This window comes from Bombyx mandarina, chromosome 13 (genome assembly GCF_030267445.1).
Source record: "Bombyx mandarina strain Sakado chromosome 13, ASM3026744v2".
In the NCBI taxonomy this organism is placed as follows: domain Eukaryota; kingdom Metazoa; phylum Arthropoda; class Insecta; order Lepidoptera; family Bombycidae; genus Bombyx; species Bombyx mandarina.
This window is the reverse complement of record NC_143220.1, coordinates 2,448,720-2,471,564: the sequence shown is the minus strand read 5'-3', so window position 1 is coordinate 2,471,564 and position 22,845 is coordinate 2,448,720. Positions and strand designations below refer to the sequence as shown.

The following is a 22,845-nucleotide window of genomic DNA, read 5'->3' as shown; positions in this document are numbered from 1 at the left end:
ATATGTCCAGAAGTTAAGAAACAAATAAACTGAAGCTAAAAATAAAATCACACGTCATGAACAAAAGCGAGCTTTTAGTATTTTGGGCACATTAAAAGCAACATAATAAGAATCTCCTTAAGTGAACATTAAAATACGGCGTCGTTATTTAAAGACATTGTGTATGGGCACAGGTTAAATAAAACATGGAGACTCAGCCGTTTTTAGTTCGATTGGTGCTCACAAGCTATTCTCGGTTATTTTGTATTAAACCTTGAGATGTGATACTTTTTGCAACAAGGTGCCGCTCTTTGCGTCATCTCCTCAGCTCAGAAAGGAAATTAAATGTCTTATCGCTCAGATAAGGTACCTTTTTCGTGACGATTTATTTATAACAGAATTCAGATGATTCCGGTTAGAATGACGTTCTGATTTTCTATTTCGTGCACAAAGGGCGACTATTTTTGAACCGTTTTTTACCTGAAATTGGGAAGTGCGCCTTAAAACCATATAAATTAATTGGATACTTTGAAGACTTGAATTGGATACTTGAATAGTTACTATCAACCATCTACTTTCTAATTTGGTGACAGATTTTGGTATGGTGCAGTTCAAGTCCTATATCAATAACAAAGAACATTAGACTATAGAAATCACAATCTATAAATATCATAAAGCATATATCATAATACCATAATCGTGCGGCTGTGGAGTACTGAGAAACTATTCACACATCTGCGGACTCGTTTTTCCCCAAACTTTCAGTTATTTCCCAAAAGAATATAAGAGCCTACGTAGCATAAACTTTCGAAACTTTGATTAAAATAAAAATAAAAATCACGATAACTCTTGTTACATACAAAATGTGGAATGATTACGAATTCAGAAGCCTTTCGCTTTCCCAGAACATTATTCAAAGTAAAAGCCATTAAGTCACGTATAATTTAGAGCCCAATATAACGCCGCCGCTGCTCGAAAAATTAAGGAAAAAATTCTTAGTCTAACAAGTTATAATGTACACTGTGCCTGGGTGAGCTAATTACGGGCAACAGTTAATTTGAAAAGTGAAAAGAGAGGAAATTTACTTTTGAGGTGAGACTAAGACAGGGTTGCCTAATTCGACAAAACAGAAACTAATATAATCGTTGAGAGAAAGCTTGTTACAGTAATGGAAAATTTAAAGTATAAAAAACTACATAAATTATTCTCGTACTTTATCACGAAACCTGGCCAAACGATGGTACTAATTAGAAAACCGGCATACCGGACCGCTTCTACTGGTTTTCTATCGATCCTTTGAATCGAGTAGACTTGAGTTTTATAATTAAAACAATGTTTTCCCCGCTTTGTTTTCTATCAAACTTCCTTTACTTTTCTCTCTAATTCAATACCGATGCAGCTTTGTACATTGATTATAAATTATCGTCTTGAAGAGTCCCTAGACATCCAGAAGGGAATGTTAACATTAAGATACATGCTTGGAACTTCAATTATATTAAAAAACTGCAGTTTAGCTGATAGCGGTACCTCCTCGCTACGGACTGACCAATATTCCACTACAAAGTAATTAAATATTTGACTACGATATTTTACATTAATTTTATAGCATTTTCTGATTCCGGTAATGATTTGTTATAAAAAATAATAAAGGTCTCTTCAAATTACGATAACATGAAATGACGAATTGAAATATCAGGATCATTCATATCTTATATACCAAGAATTTGGTAATATATGATTTATGGAGACCAAAGAATTAGGTCATGAGTAAAATTAACCTAAGTATAACAGTGGCAGCCCTAATAATGAGTAGGGACCTGTTTCGTTTGTAGTTGAGAGGTTCTTTAAAAAGTAGTTTGTAGCAAGATTTTAATTATAGCATTAAATCAATTCTATTTAGTGCACCGTATCCAGAAACTCTTTATCTACTCAAAGATAACTTAAACTGTTTTCGGTGTTTCCGAGTTTAAATGTCAAATTCTATTTTTTTTTTAATGTTTAATCTGCTTTAAAAAGAATGTACTCATTCTAAAGTATATAATTACCATGTAAGTAATAAGTAGATAGGGCTCGGCAATATTGTTTTACAAACCGAACTAGACGATTTTATTTGTAATCAGGCTAGGAAATACTAAAGGGCGAAATGTTTGCCGAGTTATAGGTCGCAGAAACAAAGAGGAAAGGTCATCTTAAGAATAGCATGTTTCGGGCGCCTTAGGGATTTTGTAAGCCCTTTAGCCTTGTTAAATAGCTGTGAGAAACTCGTTAAGCGAAAGCAACTTAAAAGGCTCAGAGCTGTTTGAAAAAATTAAACCTTTAGCGAAGATTTTTGAAGGATCTAATAGGAATTTCTCTACTTCATTGTAAGATTAAAATTATTTCTCATTCATTATTCACATTCAATTAAATGATAGATTATTTGACGAGGACCGGGTAAATCGCGACCTAAAATAACTAACCTTACAGTTGGTACAGATACTGATCAGACACTTGGATCGGGAAGTACCCACAGTGATATGCTAATATTTCTTGGACATGATGTGGCGCATACTCGTAGGTACACCCTGCGACGTTAGGGTATCGTCGTGTTCTCATCGCATAAATCGGTACCAACCTGTGACACTACCTTTTTTTTTATTGCTTAGATGGGTAGACGAGCTCACAACCCACCTGGTGTTAAGTGGTTACTAGAGCCCATAGACATCTACAACGTAAATGCGCCACCAACCTTAAGATATAAGTTCTAAGGTCTCAAGTATAGTTACAGCGGCTGCCCCACCCTTCAAACCGAAACGCATTACTGCTGCACGGCAGAAATAGGCAGGGTGGTGGTACCTACCCGCGCGGACTCACAAGAGTTCCTACCACCAGTAAAGGTCCAATACGCCTTGTTATGTTATGTTCATCTTGCTTTCACTCTGTAATATTACCCTATAAATCCTGTCGTATGCTTTTCAAAAACATTCTTTTTTGGTATTTTGTAGTACATAATCAACCTCTTCCCTTTTACGATTTTGCAGGATAGCCGAGGTTCCCGTCGCGTTGATCGATTGCATATACGAGAAAATTCAGTATTAATAATAAAAGACGAGAAATAGTAGCATACGCAGATGGTACTGATACGTTTGTGCTTATGAATTGTGGAAACAAGCCCGTTTTTACTACAAATAAATACATATATAAAAACAAAGCTTATTCTCCTTACTGAATACATGAAAAACAAAGGAAAAGTTATCCTGTTTCTTCAAATAACCAGTATAACTTTTTTTAATTTTATAACAACCAAAAGAAGCGAAGCTTACTTTTTCGTTAAACATAAATACGAAATTTAATTCCAAAGCAATTTTTTAATTCAAAAGTTTGGCTGTCAGCAACAGTTTCCATTTAACTGCGTTAAGTAAACGATAAATCAAAAAAATATAAATACAAAAACAAACAGCAGGACTGTCCACTGAGAGATAAATAAATAATATGGACGGCTTCTAAGAAACTTTTTAGCGCTCTCCCAAGAGTTCCCTTCTTAATTATGCTTTCATTTATCTTTCCTTTCATTATCCAAATTTAATAGTAGGTTTACAATTTTCTCCTGCAGATTCGCTCGTGAAATTATATTATAATCTCAATAATACATATTATATATAATTATTTGATTCACGCATATACTTGCGAAAAAATAGCCACAACATTGTACTTTTATTCCTGTTGATGGGTAGATGAGGTTCTGGTCTGCTTGGCTTTATGTGTTTACTGGATGAGATAGATAAATAGCTTAACGTAAATGCCACAGTCTTTGAGACAAAACATCGATGCCTATTACATTGTCATTGTAACTATCTTATACAATACCTGAAACGCATTATGCATTTAAGAAATAAGTAGTTAAAAAACATATATTCCCATTCAACATTCAATAAGAAGAGTTACATGTAATGACAAAGTAAAACCCAAGTCTCATTTATTGTACCTGATTGAAGATAATACATTAACAGATATAAACAAGTACTAAACAGCCTACCTTAGGTAAGTAGGGCTCTTGATACGTCTTACTACCGCTTAATACGAAAAAAAATTCACACGATCATATCGCCATCACTAAACGATTTTTCCAATAACCAAAAAAAAATACGATGCAAATTTCCATCGGACCAGAACCGAAACTGTTGAAATGCAAAACTTTTTCTGAATGACGAAAACTCACAATGAATACTAACACGGAATCCCTTAGAATTTAAATGAACGAGACCTGAGAGTTGGGTCGAAGATGAAACTTTTTTAATTTCGCCGAAAGAAGCCAGGTGCTCTGCGTCACTTTCAATTCGACAGACAATCCCTCGCCGGATTCTTGCGATAAGGATACTTCCTACTTCCAAAGGAAATGTAATCGTTTCTTTTAATTGAGATTCTATTGATTAAGTCGCATTGAATTTCTTACTGACTCTCATAGTTTGCTGACTTAACCACACTATAACGAGTCATAACGATAATCATAAATATATTTATAACTATACACTTTATTTATTCAGTAGCATTTGATTTCAGCTTTTTTTATACGTTAGCAATTGAGCAAACCATTTATTTGTATTTTTTTCTAATAGCGTGGCATAACTGCTCTTGCATTGAATCATTTTATTATGCGTAATAGTGACATTACAATAAAAGACTATATAGATTCCATTACTGTGTAGACACTTTTGTTCAGTAGCCTGTCATATATTATGATCGAATATAATTGATAATGTCAAATCTCTTTCAGAAATACCCCTTTAAGATCTTGTTCCATAAATGAAAATTCCAAACATTCCAAAATTTTTAAGATGGGTTCAAAAGCATGTTCTCGGAAAGCGTTAAGATCCGGACGACTTATGTTTTCTGATAATGAAAAATTGTTCGATACTTGATCAAACGTTGTTTCAGATTTGATTCCACTTAATTACTATAGTAATTCTGTAACATTCATTAGAATTCAATAGACGATTAGAATGTTTAATTTTTCTTTGAATCTTATACCATATTAATTTTTCCCCTAATTTTGTGGTTAATAAGCTATATATTTTAATCAAACAAAACTAAATTAGGTAAACAGTGCCTTTATTTAAAACTTTAAGCTAAACAAATTCTCTCTGAACTTGAGTTTCAAAGTATTACGTATGATATGTGCACTGAGATAATGAGTACTCAAAAGTACGCGCATTCAAGAGTAATAACAAAAAAATTGGTACTACATACATTGCAATGTTTGAAGCTCAAGTTAAATTTTGACTAATTCGTATTTATAGGCCCGCCGTTGATTTTATCCATTTTGCAGCAGCACTTACTTTAGCATAGATACCAGGGTTATTCTTGCGAGCGCAGCCGACACCAAAGGAGACCACACCAAGTTGGACATTGCCCTTAACAGCTGGACCACCGGAATCACCCTAGAAATATGATCAAGATCTTAAATTTATCGGCAAATTTCATACACTTATCGTTCTGAAAGCTTTTAGTAGCTTATTGAATTGTGATAAATATGCTTATTATAAATAATGCAGATACGACTACTAGCATCATGCACCATATATGAGACTAAAATCTTGTGTCTCTTCAAAAACTATGGCAATAGTGGATTTATGCCTAAATTTACAAAGCTGGGCTGAACGCCACTTAATTTCATCTGATGTCACTTGAGGCTAAAATATACCTCCTCAGTGACCAGTCTCAATTTTTTTATGATTAGTCGCACATTGTGCATTGTGATTGCCGTGATTTTTTTTTATAATTATTATTTAATTATGTTTTATGACTCAAACTTATAATCGTTTACATACCAAAAGATAATCGTGAACGAAGCTAAAAATTGGAAATTAATTAGTTTTAGATTCAGATTACATTTTTGGAACCTACAGGCGTTGAAAACATTTAATCCGCTTAAAGTACACCTTTAAACCCCAAAAATCGTTCTCATGTTTATCTACTACTATAACTATATTATCAAAATACCTGACAGGAGTCCTTTCCGCCTTCGGGGGGCCCAGCGCAGAACATATTAGATGTCAAACTACGGAAATATTTCTTGCATTCATCGTCAGAATGAGCTTGAACGTGCACAGCCCTTAGCGTTGTACTTGATGAACCACCTTCCTGTTGTTATTTTTTTAATTTTACTTTTCAAATAGATAATATAATAATTTTAGCTAAATAAAAAATTGTTGCACTATATTTCTTAATATTAATCATGATTGATAGAAATTTCACGCAATGTCTAGCTGCTGGATCTTAACAAACTAATATGACTTTTTATAAATAAAATAAACTAAACTATTCACTTCGGTGCCATACCAGTATTCACTTTAAGCATATAATTCTCGACCTTATTACGTTCGAAGTTAATTGACGATAATTGACGTGCGATCCGCAACAAAAGCGTACAAGTATTTCACTTTTAGTTCTAATTAACGCTGTAACCTATTTCATTATTGCAAATCAGAAGAAACACTCACGCTTGTAGCTCCCCACCCGGAAACCAATAGATTCGTTTTGTCAGGAACCGAAGAGCCTTCTTTAGCTAAAGTAATGATTTTAGTAGTTTTTCCATCGATCGCCATGTCTTTGTTCACAGTGACAATGGCGAAATCGTTGTTTTTAGTTTTAGAATTGTATTTCGGATGAGCCACCTTTGATTTCGCTGTATAAACGGTGCCTCCTTTATTAGAATTTGAGCTTCCGATACGCACCGTTACTTTGGAGATACTGTGGAAATGTTATGTTTAAAATGATTGATGTTCATTCGTAGAACTTTGTGGACAACGATTTGGCTGTGCTATTGTCCATGAACAATCGTAACTAACCACCATAAGTCAAGCTTATACATTAGTCTGCCTTTGAAAGCCATTTCAAAAAAATTACTATTAACTCAATATTCAAACTCTTTCCAATTACACCTTTCAAAGCAGTTTAAATTGCGAACTCTCCTGCGGACTTAATGAAACTCAATTAACTATGGCTCTCACGGTTGTTTAACATATTATTATAAATAAATCTTCTAGAATAACAGAAATCAGTAACCAATATACTTCAGTTTAGACAAATTAAAATACATTTAATAAGAATAACAGTTGTAATTGGCCGAAGGACACACTGAGACGGAATTTATTTTAAAACTACAAGCTAATATTGTATTGTTAGAAATTTTAATATAGTAAGCCTAGTGAATTAACCAAGTGACCTAGTGAAAATCACTGGGTCATATTGAATGCTGGTGGCAACGGACTGGCTACACTGGACGTCAATTGGAGAGGCCTATGTTCAGCAGTAGACAGGCTGATGATGATGATGATGATGAAGCCAAATAGGCAAGATAGTGATAGTCATTACCGGGTTCCCATAATACGCTCATCTTCGGTATCTACACCCATATGTTGCAAATGTTTCTGTCTATATGTGTATCTTTTTCACATTAATTATTATTACAATTTTAATTTAATTCACGAACATTTGTACTTCTTATCTGAGTATGTATAGAGTCTGTTCAATAAATGTAGTAAGTATTACCCTTAGGACCACGAATTCGGTCTCACTCATGTTCTTAAGCTTCTAAGCACGTTCAGTTAAAATTTTAAGTGATTCTTGGAAAATAACTACGGCCCGCGAATACCACGTAGATAAATAGTGAACAATCTCATCTGCATTTGGAAATTTTGTACAGTGAAAATGTAAATAGATTAAAATAAGCAATTTTCGTGTACAATAAATAAATTCTAAAACAACTAAAGGAATGTTTTTAAAAAAAATTATGATACATACTTTGGACTAAATTTTCCGTTAGTTTTCGTATCATTTATAAGAATCATCAATAGAAAAAGCTCTAAAAATCAACCGTTTCAATTTCAACTTCTTCTTCTTCGGTCTAAGGTATAAATCCGAACCACGAATATCACATACAGAAAAAAAATTTGCTTAAATCGGTGGAAGGGCTCAGTGCACACCTGGAGTAGCCGGTGTTGTCGGAGTTGCCAGAGTCCATAGACATCAACATTGTAAAAACTGCCGCTCAGCTTGAGACATGAGTTTTAAGTCACAGTTTTATCAAAGACTGCTCCACCATACTCAACAAATATACTGACAGAATGGACGGAATGGAATGGAATGAAACATGGGTCACGATAATAATAAATATTAAATAAAAAAATATTTACTAGCTAACACGCCACGTTAACTGGTCCCGTGCTAAGTTCGTAAAGAACTTGTATGACAGGTACCAGATAACGGAAATAAATGTAAGATTTTTATTATACACATACATATATTTAATATACATCCATAACCCTGAAAAATACATTTTGTATTTATCATACAAATATCTTCCCTTGGCGGGATTCGAACCCGCGACCCCTTGTGTAGTGATCATGTCACCTACCACTACACCAGACGGCCGTTAAAAGATGTACAGACGATGTACAGTAAGTAGCTGTTACTATCTTCTAAACCGCTGAGGCCATCAATGTTTACATCTATATATATATAAAAATGAATATTTTTTTCGTTAGTCTCGCTAAAACTCGAGAACGGCTGGACCGATTTGGCTAATTTTGATCTTGAGTTATTTGTGGAAGTCCAGAGAGGGTTTAAAAGGTAGATAAATATTAAAATGCTCGGAATTAAATAAAATTAATAATTTTGTTTTTCCTTTGATGTGTCCCCTGTCGGACGGATTCCTTTTGTTTGTTTTAAGTTTATTTTATACAAAAGTTTGGGTCTTTTATTTATCGATTCGAGGCACTACGAAGTCTGCCGGGTCAGCTTGTTTATAATATAAAACGCAGACAATAATAAACCGTGGATGCAGCTCGTTATAAATCAAATATATTCAGCATGAGATTTAAATACATTTAAGATACTGCCTTTAAAATGACTGTTATACTAATAAAAACAACTGAAAGTTTTATTACTTCCCTCAATAGAGTCACCATTACGAGCAAAACTTCAATACTGAACTGTTTGTTTATTGACGTATATTCGACACAATATTTTTATATACATTTTATTAGGTACATAACTTTATTGTTGTTACTATAGTTTTACGTTACTTCTTAGTCTTTATTTGTTTTGGAAGTAAACAAAGGTTAATATTCTTTTTTATCACTTTCGGGGATTATAGTTTCCGGTGGCCGACAGGCGATTTATGAACAAATTTATCCTATTGCAAATAAATTTTCAGATTACCAGAAAAGGAAGATACCTACAACCTCTTAAATCACTTGCACTACTGAACCAGATACCAACATGTATGGTCTATAGTAAACAACTACAGAAATCGCATTGAATATCACCCATCTTGAGATTTGCTTTTTTTTTATTGCTTAGTTGGGTGGACGAGCTTACAGCCCATCTGGTGTTAAGTGGTTACTGGAGCCTATAGACATCTACAACGTAAATGCGCCACCCTCTTTGAGGTATAAGTTCTAAGGTCTCAGTATGGTTACAACGGCTGCCCTGCCCTTCAAACCGAAACGCATTTACTGCTTCACGGCTGAAATAAACAAGGGTGGTGGTACCTACCCGTGCGGACTCACAAGAGGTCCTGCCACCAGTAAAAATTTGAGGTTTAATTCTCAGTTGTATTGCTAAGCAATAATTTTAAAACGACACTCGAGGCAGTATCACAATGGAAATAGGCAGGATGGTAATATGTACAGGTAATAACTCACGATACGTCCTATATATTATAAAGAATATTCGGTGCTTTTAGGCCTCTCAAGCACCGGTCACCGTCCTCGTCGAACTCGTCGAATACGACTAAGAGTTCGACGAGCGAACTAACCCATAGACATAGACCACTCAGTTTCTCGCCAGATCTTCTCAGTGAGCTAACTTCGCTATTAACTGTTATTATTATTTGTTTTTTTTGCTTAGATGGGTGGATGAGCTCACAACTCACCTGGTTTTAAGTGGTTACCGGAGACCATAGACATATATAACGAAAATGCCGCCACCCACCTTGGGTTAAGTTATAAGGTCTCAGTATAGTTACAGCGGCCACCCCACCCTTCATACCGCATTACTGCTTCATGGGAGAAATAGGCAAGGTGATGGTACCCACCCGTGCGGACTCACAAGAGGTTCTAATGAGAGAAATAGGCAGGGTGATGGACTCACAAGAGGTTCTACCACCAGAATGTACAGTGCTCTTCATTCTTGAAGAAAAAACGAAGCGTCTATACTGAATTTTCCCAGAACTATTCATGCACTATATAATATAACATAAATATTTATTTATTTATTACACTATTATACATTGCTGGTTAATAAACATAGCAACTAGAACCACGTTTATGTCTAGTATTTTGTAATAAATGAAGTTTGCTCTATGTTTAGGCTAAAGTAGTAGTCAATTGAAGGGTCGAGTTCCAAATCGATCCTCCTGCAAACTATCCAATTTAACTTCACACCTAAACTACTTAAATTAAGTTCTATGTGAAATTTAACTATCTTACCCTTCGATACAATGTGCCGCCGTGAGGATGTGACGTTTGCTAATAATCGAACCTCCGCATTGGAAGTATTCTTTATCTTTTTGGAGCAAAAGATACGCTTGGTACGGAACTTTGTTAATGCTAATCTCTTCGCCTCCTACTATCTTTTCCTCGTCATTGGATAACGCCTCAGTATCCGTACATGTAACATCTGTCGATAAACAATAGAGATTTTCTAATATAAATAGAACAATACATTCTGTGGTAAAGTATGGCTGCCTATTTATCGATCAACGAATGCTTCTAGCGAAAATATTTTTTTTTTGCTTAAATGGGTGGACGAGCTCACAGCCCACCTGGTGCTAAGTGGTTACTGGAGCCCATAGACATCTACGACGTAAATGCGCCACCCACCATGAGATATCAGTTCTAAGGTCTCAAGTATAGTTACAACAGCTGCTCCGCCCTTCAAGCCGAAACGCATTACTGCTTCACCTACTGGTGGTCCTACCACCAATAATTACGCAACTTATAATTTTGCGGGTTTGATTTTTATTACATTTTATTGTTAAACATGATTCAAAGTTAATTCTATATAGAGTAGATTCAAAATATACTATAGTGGTTAAAACATCCAAATCTTACCTTTCAGCAATAAGGCACATGAAAGAAAAACAATAAACAGATACAACTTTTCCATTTCAGTTTCGATCCGGCGACAGGTGAGGAACTCATGAAATATTCCAAGCTCAACCGCCTTAAATACCACATCTAGAGTATTTAAAATAATAGATGACTTAGTTATTTAGATAAAAACGCAATTTTAAAGATAAAAATGGTATTTAAAAAACCAATTTCTTGTAATTATTGCGTAACTCAAACAAAAAAATACGTTTGTTTTGGAACAGTTTTTTTTTGTTCGTGCATTATAAATATACTAAAATATCTTTGCAAGAATAAAATTGTTTCTGATGAATTAGTCTTATTAATTTTTTCTTAATTCTAGTCTTCTTAATTCTGATGAATTAGTCTTGTTTTTAACTAAATATACTAAAATATCTTTGCAAGAATAAAATGGTTTCTGATGAATTAGTCTTATTAATTCTTCTTAATTCTGATGAATTAGTCTTGTTTTTAACTAAATATACTAAAATATCTTTGCAAGAATAAAATTGTTTCTGATGAATTAGTCTTATTAATTCTTCTTAATTCTAGTCTTCTTCATTCTGATGAATTAGTCTTGTTTTTAACTAAATATATTTCGTGCATTTCGGAAACGGCTCTAACGATTTGTATTAGAAGTCACGATGGCCTAAAGGATAAGTAAGACCCCCGGCGTATTCATGTTCGAATTTGGAGTTCGAATCCCGTAGGCGCGTACCAATTTTTCTAATGAAATACGTACTAACCTTATTTTCATGAATTACTTCTACGATGCATTTTACGACACTCAGCACAACAATCAAGGGTGGTAACTACAGCAGCACCGAGTATAACGATCAATTAGGGTCTTAAGATTCATAATTAAACGAAAATAATTACTATTAAGTTATTAACGGCCGTCTGGTGTATGGTAAGTGACATGGTCACTACACAAGGGGGTCGCGGGTTCGAATCCCGCCAAGGGAAGATATTGGTATGATAAATATAAATGTCTTTTCCAGGGCTATGGATGTATATTAAATATGTGTATGTGTATAATAAAAATCTCATATTTATTTCCGTTATCTGGTACCTGTAACACAAGTTCTTTACGAACTTATCACGGGACCAGTTAACGTGGCGTGACTGTTAGTAAATATTTATTTATTATTTATTATTTATTAACAACCTTAAATGCATGACAGTCCGTAATGTATAACGCTGTAGTTGTAATCGAAACATCTATTGTAATTATTATTGTCGAAATGCAACAACGGAATTCCTGCACTAAAAATATGTTTTGTAACTACTACCTATGTGTAATGTAATGACGGTTGAAAATTAGTTCGAATGGATTATAAACTACAATTTTAAAATCGGAACTCTAGTTATTCAATTCGTATTTGTAAAATTAATAAGTTTTTTTTTATTGCTTAGATGGATGGACGAGCTTACAGCCCACCTGGTATTAAGCGGTTACCGGAACCCATAGACATCCACAACGTAAATGCCGCCACCCACCTTGAGATATGAGTTCTAAGATTTCAGTTCAGTTATAACGGCTGCCCCACCCTTCAAACCGAAACGCATTACTGCTTCACGGCAGAAATAGGCAGGGTGGTGGTACCTACCCGTGCGGACTCACAAGAGGTCCTAACACCAGTAATTACGAAACCAGTAATTTGTAGTCTTCGCTTTTTACGCTAAGCTAATACGTCATATAGGACAACTGAGATCTCGATTTTAGGTCACAAAGTGGGTGACGTCACAGCGTCGCTATGGCTGTAACTGTGGCTCTCTTAACCATTTAATGCCATGTCCCTTAAAGAAAATCATCGAACGAAATTATTAAATATCCAAACAGATCAACTCTTATAAAGCGTGCTACCAAGACCCCACAAATGTTGGGCGTAAAGCATTTACGTCAATTCCATCCACATACCTCAAAATGGCATTTAAGTTGTAACATTTATGATCTTACATAAGAGAATAGCACCGGGCGTGTCATAAATACAGTTTCATATTAAAGCAAGGCATTTTTCCCTTAAAAGTCTGGAGATCACGCAGGGCTTAACTCGCCTCTTTTCTGTTTAATTTATGTATGACTTTTGAGTCTTCGGTGAAAGGTGGGCGTAATTGAAATTGCAGACTCTCTTACGGCCCTATCTCGGATCTCGAGACATTGGAAATTTTTAAATTAATGAACATAAAACGCGTGATATGCAAGGGCGGATCCAGCTTTGGCGCCAGGAGGGGGTCACATAGTCAAATTTAGATGCGTTCGTTCCCAAACGTTTGCCAATATACAAAGTTATTATATTTTAAGTTAATTAAATATTGAAGGTATGTAGTTACATAAAATCTGTATGGTGACAAAATATATAAATAAAATCATTATATTCAATTAGTGGTCCACCTAAGTTCTGGGACCAGCTCAGGGGGTGGTCATGACCCCCATGACCCCCCCCCCCTCGATCCGCCATTGGTGATATGATAGTGTTTTTAATCGTCTCTTCATAACATTACAACATACATAAACTTATTCGCAATAAGTCAAACGTGAAGACATTAACCCGGCATATCAACAAGGACAAAAATTATTGTATGCCAGTTAATTTTGTCACGTACGTGAACTCGAACTGTACCGAAGGTCGCACTTGCGTAATACACGCATGAAATAACTTTTTTATTTTTTTTATTTTTTTTTATGATTGAAACTTTACTGGTGGCCCGAAGGCCTTTCCAGTTTCACCAGGACAGGTGGGCGAGCAAAGGCTCAGCCAAGAGGGGTGGGATTTGCTAACAACTGCCCGAGCGCCTCCGAAGGAGACCTAACAACTCAAGAGCAATTGTTTCGCGAATGAATCTACTACCGGATCGGAATCGCGACCCGCTGAGAAGATCCGGCGAGAAACTCAGCGGGCTGATGCATGGGTTAGGTTGCACGTCGACCTCTTTGTCGAGTTCGACGAGTACGGTTACCGGGGTCCCTAAGCCTGCCCCTAGTATTAGAGCTGAAGGCATCTAATGCAAAGGTTATTGGATCTGATGGATCCGTAAGGACGTGTCTAGGGCGTCGACGGTGACTGGCTCCTGCATGATCAGGATTCGGGGAGTAGTCAGCGGCGGCAACGATAAGGCGATTATCATGACGCATAGCCTTATCGAAGTATCGTTCCGACGCTGACTTCATGTATTTCCGAATTGATTCGAGGCCCAGGTCGTCGTGTAGGTCAACGTTCCTTACGAACCACGGAGCCCCGACAGCTAACCTGCAAAAGCGGGATTGTAGGGATTGGAGGGTGTCTATGTGTGTGCGGGCCGCGTGAGCGAACACCACACTCGCGTAAGTCATGACGGGCCTTATGCAAGTTTTGTAAAGTGTCACCTTGTTCCGAAGGGACATTTTACTCCGCTTACAGATCATGGGGTAGAGTCTACCGAGAATAAACGCGGCACGGTCACGGACTGATTTTATATGCGGGCGGAATGTCATCGATGCATCCAGGGTAACGCCCAGGTACTTGACCTTCCTGGCCCAGGGTATGGGTTGTCTAAAGAGAGTAATCGGGGGTGTGAGATTCCTCCTCCTAATCCGGGAGGAAATCCGTGTGGAGCTTCCCCTCTGAAATAGCACCGCAGTACTTTTCGCTGGGTTGATGTCTATGCGCCATTTTCGGAACCACTGTCCTAGGGCTAGGGCTGCGCTCTGAAGCTTCTTCGCGATTAGGGACTTATTTCTACTAGAATAGTAAACAGTCGTGTCGTCGGCGAATAAAGATAAATGGGTCGGCGGCGACCGGGGAATATCGTTGACGAATAAGCTAAATAGGAGGGGTGAGAGGACAGAGCCTTGCGGGACTCCAGCTGTGAGAGGTCGTGGGGAGGAGCGGGTTCCCTCGACTCGATATCGAAAAGAGCGGTTCGACAAGAAGTCCCGTATGATGAGCACGAGACTATCCGGCACGCCCATGTTGAATAGTTTGAAAATCAAACCATTGTGCCAGACTTTGTCGAACGCTTTTGCGACGTCGAAGAAGAGAGCTCCCGTGTATAACGGTTTTGGTCGATTAAGCCCCACAAGAATGTGCTCCGTGAGGCGGTGCACCTGTTGAACGCATGAGTGATTTGTACGGAATCCGAATTGTTCATTGATGAGAATGCCCTTGGATGAGACGAAGTCTCTGAGGCGTTTGTAGAGCAGACGCTCATACTGTTTGCCTAGAGACATGAGGAGGCTAATCGGGCGGTAGCTCGTCGGATGATTTTTTGGTTTACCGGGTTTATGTATGCCGATAACGTCCGCTTCTTTCCACACCGCGGGAAAGATACAGTTCGCCATAGCGGCATTGAAAATAGATGCCAACATCACGATGAGTTGGACGGGTAGAAGTTTAATAACGCGGTTAGATATACCGTCGGAACCGGGAGCCTTGCGAGGACGTAGGTCTTTGATCAAGTCTTTAACTTCTATCGGGGTGACGGGTGGTAACGCATCCGATGGTGGCAAGGAGGCTCTGCGTTCTACCTCACTGTCTACTAATTCTACATGAACAGGGTCCACGGATTGAGTGCTGGGCGTGCACTGGGTTTGCAATGTATCGGCCAGCAGCTCTGCTTTTTCGTCATCATCGAACGCCGCGAGTCGGCCTGAGGGGCCTACGAGGGGGGGCATAGTTACTACCGTATCCGATTTGAGAGTACGAGCTAAGCGGTAGTAAGACCTTTGGGAGGGCGCGAGTCCTTCTAAGAAATCAGACCATCTGGCATCTCGGACTTCGGCGATGCGAGACTTTACGTCGCGTTGTAGGGCACGCATTCGAATACGATTTTCCGCGGTAGGATACCTGTCGTAGGCGCGTATCGAGGCGTTCTTAGCTCTAAGGAGTTCCCTAATATCGTCGGACAATTTGAAGCGGTGAAGGAAGTCCTCCGCTACAACTTGTTTCGATGACCTATCTAATGTCGAGGTGATGTGTGACGTTAAGATGTCTATGGCTTCAGCGGTATCCTGAGGAGACGGGATAGAGTCCGGGTTAAACGGGAGCGATGGTGGATCAGATTCAGCCAGGCTGATGCCCAGCGTGTGCCAATCCACCACAGTCCTCGTGACGGGAACGGAATCGGGAGCGCGACCGAGCTTCATAACGACGGGACGGTGGTCTGAATCTAACTCTGAAACTACTTCGATCGAGTGTAAGCGCAGAGTTACGTTTTTTAATAGCGCTATGTCGAGTATATCCGGGCGATGCGCGATGTTTAGCGGGTAGTGAGTCGGGGTTAGCGGAGCGACGATATCGAAAGCGAGATCATCGACTAACGCGTCAAGCCGCCTGCCATTCGGGGTTGTGGTGTGTGAGTTCCACCTGATGTGTTTACAATTTAAGTCGCCCGCCAGAATGACAGAGCTCCCCATACCGAGCAGCGCCTCGATATCACTGCTTAGAACGATCTTATCCGGTGGAAGATAAACGGACGCGATAACGATCGGCGCGTGTCCCGTCAGTGAGATTCGGCACACTGATGCTTCGATATTAGCGAGCGCGGGAGGATCGAGCGGGACGCAATGCAGGGCTCTTCTATAGTAAATGACGGTACCACCACCACGGGCAGAGAGCCTGTCGTTCCTGACCATGTTATAGTTCGCGATTTTAGGGTCACGGCGCGCGGGCTTAAGTAGGGTCTCCTGCACTAAAAAGATATCAATTTGATGGTCACGCAAAAAGTCAGAAACCTGATCACGTTGATTTGCGAGACCGTAAGCGTTAAAAAATCCTATCGTTACGGATAGGGGCTTTATTCTACTTATATACGCCATTGATTACCGGCGGAGTGAGGGGAGGACGTACGTATTTAATGACGCGTATACGTCGGCGTATTCTTGCACAACGGCGATAAAGTGTTGTGCAGTGGAGGCAGCGCGAATGGCGTCGCCCAAAGCGTTAACGCGCTCAAAGTTGATCGACTGAAAGAAGTCGATCGCTAAAGCGAGATTTTCGGACGCGGTCGGAGGGCAAGTCGCGGGAGAGGGACGAGTCGCGGGGGCGGGACGAATCGCGGAGGAGGGAGTTGTAGCCGTGTTCGTGTACGGCAGCGGTTTCGCCCAGGCCGAGACACTGGGCACCGCCGCCGGAACGAACGCTGGCTTAGCCTGCGACGCAGAGGGTGCCGAGGCTTTGATGTCTGGGCTGGAAGCTCGGAGGCGGTTTTGGCGGACGACGCGGCGATTTATTTTAGGGGCTCGGGGGCAACCACGGTAATTCGCGGGGTGACCCTGTGTTCGACACAGGACGCAGCTAGGCGGTTCCGTCGCGGTTTTTTGGTCGCGAGCGCAGAGGGCCGTGGCGTGATCTCCCAAACACTTAACACATCGGGGGCGCGCGTGACAGTTACGGGAAGAGTGCCCGTACAATTGACAGTTATGGCACTGGCTAGGAGTGCCTTTTTTATGGGGGGCTTCGATGGCGATACCGGAGAGCCTACAGACGGTCTGTGTGTTGAAGATTTTCTTACCCTCGGGGGTAGGCTGGAGGGTGACTAGAACCATATTATATGGCTCCCTACCGCGACCGGTGTGCATACGGTGCACAGAATTCACTGGAAAGCCCTGTTCTAACAGATCGGCCTTGACGAGCTCTACATCTAACTCTTTAGGGATTCCGCGTATTACAACGCGGAGTTCGCGCTCCTCCTGGAGCGTATAAGTATGGAAACTTATACGTTCCTTACGGAGGTAAGAAGAGAGGGCCCTATGGTCGTCAGGTGTTTGAACCTTAATTTGAATGCCGTTCGCGAGGTTACGGGCATTCGTGAAATTTATATTTTTGGCCTTAAGGGCCAGGCAAACTCGATCCCAAGCTGCCTTCTCCTGAAGGATAACCGGGGAGGGGTCTGGGTTTTAATTTGTGCCACCGGACGCGGCGACGGAGTGGCACGGGCTGGGGGCGCAACGGGAGTCTGAGGGCGGGGGCGCGACGCGTTCACGGCTTTGCTAATTTTAGCGGCCGCGGGAGCTCGAGACTCCGCGGCACGCTTCTTACCCTTCTGTACCAGGGTGAATCCATCCGTCGATGAGGCGGGGGCGAGGTCGACCTCCATGTCCGAGTCAGAGTCGGAGCACGAGGAGGCGGGTGCAGGCGACCTACGAGCAAGTGTAGGTGTTTTAGAGGGTGCGACGGAGGCCGCGGATGATCGCTCAGCTGAAACGATGGTCACGGCGGACGACGCAGCAGCTTTTCTCGCCAGTATAGGCGACACGGGAGCGGCAGGCACGACAGAGGCTGCGGTGCTCAATGCAGAAGCTCTGCACGCAGGTACAGGCGACGCAGGAGCAGCGAGCGCGGCGGAGTCCTCGAGAGGGCTCGCAGTGTGATTGGCCTTGAAGGTCAGAAACTCTGAGGCGAGCTGTGGGTGGCGAAGTCGGAGGAATTCCGCGAATACAGCGTCCATGATCGCTGAGTACCCAGGTGGGGCAGCCCCGGGTCTTGAAACACTCGCCTTGCGGCGAGGCCCCAACTTCTCGGACCTGAGCGGTTCTATTGAACACAGGTGGCAATGCGGCGCGATTACTACAGGACAAAGAAAAAGCACAACAAAACAGAAATTACAAAAAGAAACAAAACAAATAAATACTTGCAGGAAAACACTTTGTCGGCAAATGTTCCACGAACACAAAAATAACTAAAACAAAACAAATAAAAGCTTCCAGGAAACACACTTGGTCGGCAGATGTATCACGAACACAGGCCGCGCGAACAATGGCCGGGCTAACAAAAGCCGGGCGAACAAAGACCGGGCGATCGAGTGGACGATGAGCACGTCCGAACGTGACGGGTGCCTCTATCGGAATGATGAAATAACTGTGAAACGGTGCCGCGATTTGCATAATTTCATAGGTTAAGAAACTATCCGTCCGATACCTTTGTGTTAATTTACAAAGGGGTTTTCACAATTGCGTATTGAAAGCATTTCAATTATTCTGTATACGTGACAAGTGTTTCCGATACGGTCGTTAGGACTTTAATCGATTGTAATCGATTTTTATCGATTAATACGAATTCTATCATATTAACAATTATTATTAGTTGATTGATTAATCGATGATATATTTACGTGAGCGGCTTATGTCATAGGTGTTGTCGATTTTTAATCTATATATTAATACGTGAAGCAAAAACTTTGTACCCCTTTTTAAGAAAATTGCGCGGACGGAGGAGTATGAAATTTCCCACACTTATAGAGAATATAGAGAAGGAGTGCACAATGGTGATATTTTTTTTAAATAATGCATAAAAGATACATTAAACCAATAAATAATAGTTTATTGTCAAACTTTTCTTAATGCTTATAGTCTGTGGTCAAATTGAGAATAGATTAAATATTGTATGTCTTTATTAATATTTGTCTAAAGTGTATTCTTGGCTGTGATTATAGAAGTATAATAGTCTTTGACAATAGAATCGTAATAGTGTACAAATTTATAATTTCAGTTAATTATAGTCGAATTTCGACTACCGGGGGACCACTAGTTAGTTTTTATTACTTTGATGCACGAGTTCAGAGCTAACCCGGCTTGATTATAGGAGTCCATTGACATCGCAACGTAAATGCTGCTACCCACCCTGAGATATGAGATGGAAGTCTCGGTCGTATTTTATTATGGCTATTCCACGAGTAAGCCCAAATATATGAGAATGTGTTACCTACTTATTGAACCTATGTGTATACCCCCTGTAGGTATTTAGTTTACAAACTTGGCACATCTCAAAAGCCTGGTCTGAAATAATTTTCTAAGACACGAACGTTAAGCTTATCCTAGCAAAAATAAATACATTTAAAACCATCCATAGATGGCTAAGCCAGCTTTTTTTTAATTTGACCGTAGTTCGCGTTTGTGTTTTCTGATGTCACCATAATTATTCAGATGACCGTTCAGATGTTCAAGAATGACCGTAATGCTCCCTGCATTACGGTCATTCTTGAACATCTGAACGGTCTACAACCATAAAGTGAATCCATCACTTTCTCACTTCATCACTAAATCCAATATTATTTACACCCAAAAAGACCCCGTTCCATTTCTCTTATTAGAAGACGTTCCTAGTTCTAATGCTAGGAGCAGGCTTTTTTTTTCCACAGGAGAAAATCGTCGAATCCCCACCCGCGCGGCATGTGGGGTATGTGGGAGTTGAACCTCACTAAAAACTCCTGCCGCTCACAGCCGGCGCTCTACCTCGGACCGGGCCGGAGCCCAGTCGGGGTTATTGACACGGCGGGACGGAGTTGACGCAGAGGACATTACATCCATCCCGCCGTCCCAAGGAGCAGGCTTAGCACAAGTCAGTACTCATCAAGCTTGTCGGACGTCAAACTACGTGTGACTGAACTACTCGGCTGACCTTCTCAACGGATCGGGTAATCGATGAATTTAAGAAGCATCTGCCCTTGATCTGGCAAACTGTGTTGAACGCCTTGGCGTTTTCGAAAAAAAGGATTAGAATGTGTTCCACGAGGCGGCGCACTTGTTAGATGCAGGAGTGCTTTAGGCGGAATTCGAAATGCTCGTCTATGAGAATAAAGTTTGAAGAGAGCCTCTAAAGCGTTTAAAGAGCAGTCGCCTGGACAGCTTACCCAGAGACATGACGAGGGTAATTGAGCAGTGGCTTCAGGGTTGTTCTTATATTTTAGTGGGCTCGTAGAGGTCCATAATATCTGTTTCTTTCCACGCAGCGGGATAGAAAACCTAATTAGAGGTTTACGTTTTATCAGTAAAAAAATTTAATGATAATATGCCAAAAATTATGAGTTATATTCTGAATATAAAAAAAAACACTAAATAAATAATGCTCTGAGAAAACGCTTTATATGTCGTACCAAAATCACTTTAATTGGCGTCGCGAGGATATCGTCTAATGATGTCGCGCTACACAATGATACTCAGTTCACTGAACCGGACTCATCAATATGAAGACCTCTATCGATCTTTACATAATACATTTTCGATAATTTCTTATTTAGGTAGCAATATTTACACGTTCAGAGTCGTGATAAATCACGGTGATTAAATAACATATCTTTATATAATTGCTCTGAGGATAAATAGTAATTAATTAAAGAATGCTGTTAGATTCAGAATTGAGTTAGTTCATTAAACAAGTTGCAAAAAGAATGTATCGCAGGAGGGTAATTGCAGAAAATGTTATAAAGAGTAATTTTTACACTACAAGTATAAAGTGTGAAGTACCTGTCAGTTATTGTTAGTGCAATTGCATTAGTGCTGAATTCAATAGCTGCAATAGCTTCTATGGAAGCAACAATATCTATGTAGTATCTATATCACTTTGCATAAAAAGTGACTAAGGTGTGTACAGGAGAATGAACAACAGCGTTCTGTAAATGTCATACCAGCGTACTGAGGTTCTAAGCTGGCAAGGTATATTTTAGAGAAGCCCGGTGGCTATAACATTTAATTAAAACTACGATCTCATGTCTTAATGTGTATGGCGGTACTTACGCTGGAAAATCCATGGAAATCAGTGGTAACTTAACATCAGGTGGACTGTGAACTTGTGCACTCGTCAAAGAAATAATTAGAAGTAGTTTTGATTTCAGCTTAAAATCCTCGCTGCCATTAAATTTATGATTCAGCGCTAAATATAGACAGGACAGAGAGAGAGATTTGTTAATTACGTGTATTGCTATGTGTATGAATAAACTTCATCATCATCACCAACAGTTCACAGCTGTTATCCACTGCTGGACATAGGCTTCTCCAAATTTACATCACTGAGCCCGGTGATAAACAGTGTCAGATAGCCGAAAGCCGAGATCAATAATGTAAACATGAACGCAATTGCTCTCATTTTTTTGAAGTTATTTAAATAGGATAACATAATACGTTGTACTGTAAAAACTGAGACCTAAGTACTCATTTCTTGAGGTGGGTGGCGGCATTTACGTCGTACGTGTCTATGGGCTCCGGTAACCACTTAACACCAGGTGGGCCGTGGGCTCGTCCATAAATAAAAGAAGTACCTATGATACGCAAAGCATCTTTTTATGTGCGTTTCCAGTTTTTCTTAATTTTTATGATCTTTTACTTACTCTTGACGTAGCAGTTAGTAGCGCTTATTACCAGGCCCAAGGCTTATTTCCGGTTTCAGGCAAACCTGTGCGCAGTGAAAAGATTTTTTTGCTCTTTTTTAAATTTCTAAATAATGAATGCTATATAAGCCTATATCTCGGTCTGTTTCCCATATTGCAAAGAACGCTTATTTGCGGCTAAAAGACGAAGACAAGTGTGTGATTGATCCTACACCATTTTACTTTTCCGTTTAATACATTTTTTACACGCACTTCTAGAACCTTTATGCTTCTCTAAATTAAATATGCGTTTTCATTTGAAGGATAGAATAATTGTTATTTTAATATCGGAGCCCGGTAGTCTATAGGATACTTGTCGGTGCACTATGTCAAATTGAACATTTGTTAGAATAGTTATAAAGAAACAATTTTAAAATCAGAAAACACAATAATGTGATGATTATCTTTAACATCGCTGGCTGTTTTGTGCGACTGTGTGTCACGTTCCTTCACCGACACGCCTCGTACGTTAATCGAAGCGAATCTACGGAAAACGCTTCTTTTCATATCGCACTTTTAGAAAAACCTAAATCTTTCAATAGCTTTATCGTATCTTAGATGTTTTTATTGCTATACCTGATAACAAGAGGGATACGAGAACTCATAGACTACTGTACTGTCATAGTTCTAT

The 22,845-nt window shown here is 39.5% G+C and overlaps 1 protein-coding gene across 1 annotated transcript; it reads right to left on the bottom strand.

Moving 5' to 3' along the window:
- Window positions 1-5,050: 5,050 nt before the first annotated feature.
- Coc (cocoonase) lies at window positions 5,051-11,192 on the bottom strand. The gene is made up of 5 exons (XM_028182649.2): window positions 11,076-11,192; window positions 10,452-10,641; window positions 6,459-6,708; window positions 5,959-6,099; window positions 5,051-5,396 (listed from the first exon to the last, which is right to left on the bottom strand). The coding sequence occupies exons 1-5, from the start codon at window positions 11,128-11,130 to the stop codon at window positions 5,250-5,252; spliced, it is 783 nt and encodes a 260-aa protein (XP_028038450.2). The 5' UTR covers window positions 11,131-11,192; the 3' UTR covers window positions 5,051-5,249.
- Window positions 11,193-22,845: the final 11,653 nt, after the last annotated feature.

Bases quoted from the DNA above. Each gene is read 5' to 3' on its own strand.
- Coc (XM_028182649.2), bottom strand. From the start codon at position 11,130: ATGGAAAAGTTGTATCTGTTTATTGTTTTTCTTTCATGTGCCTTATTG. The intron at 6,100-6,458 runs GTGAGTGTTTCT...AAATAACAACAG, and splicing joins CCGGGTGGGGAGCTACAAGC to GAAGGTGGTTCATCAAGTAC. The intron at 5,397-5,958 runs GTATTTTGATAA...TCATATTTCTAG, and splicing joins GCGGAAAGGACTCCTGTCAG to GGTGATTCCGGTGGTCCAGC.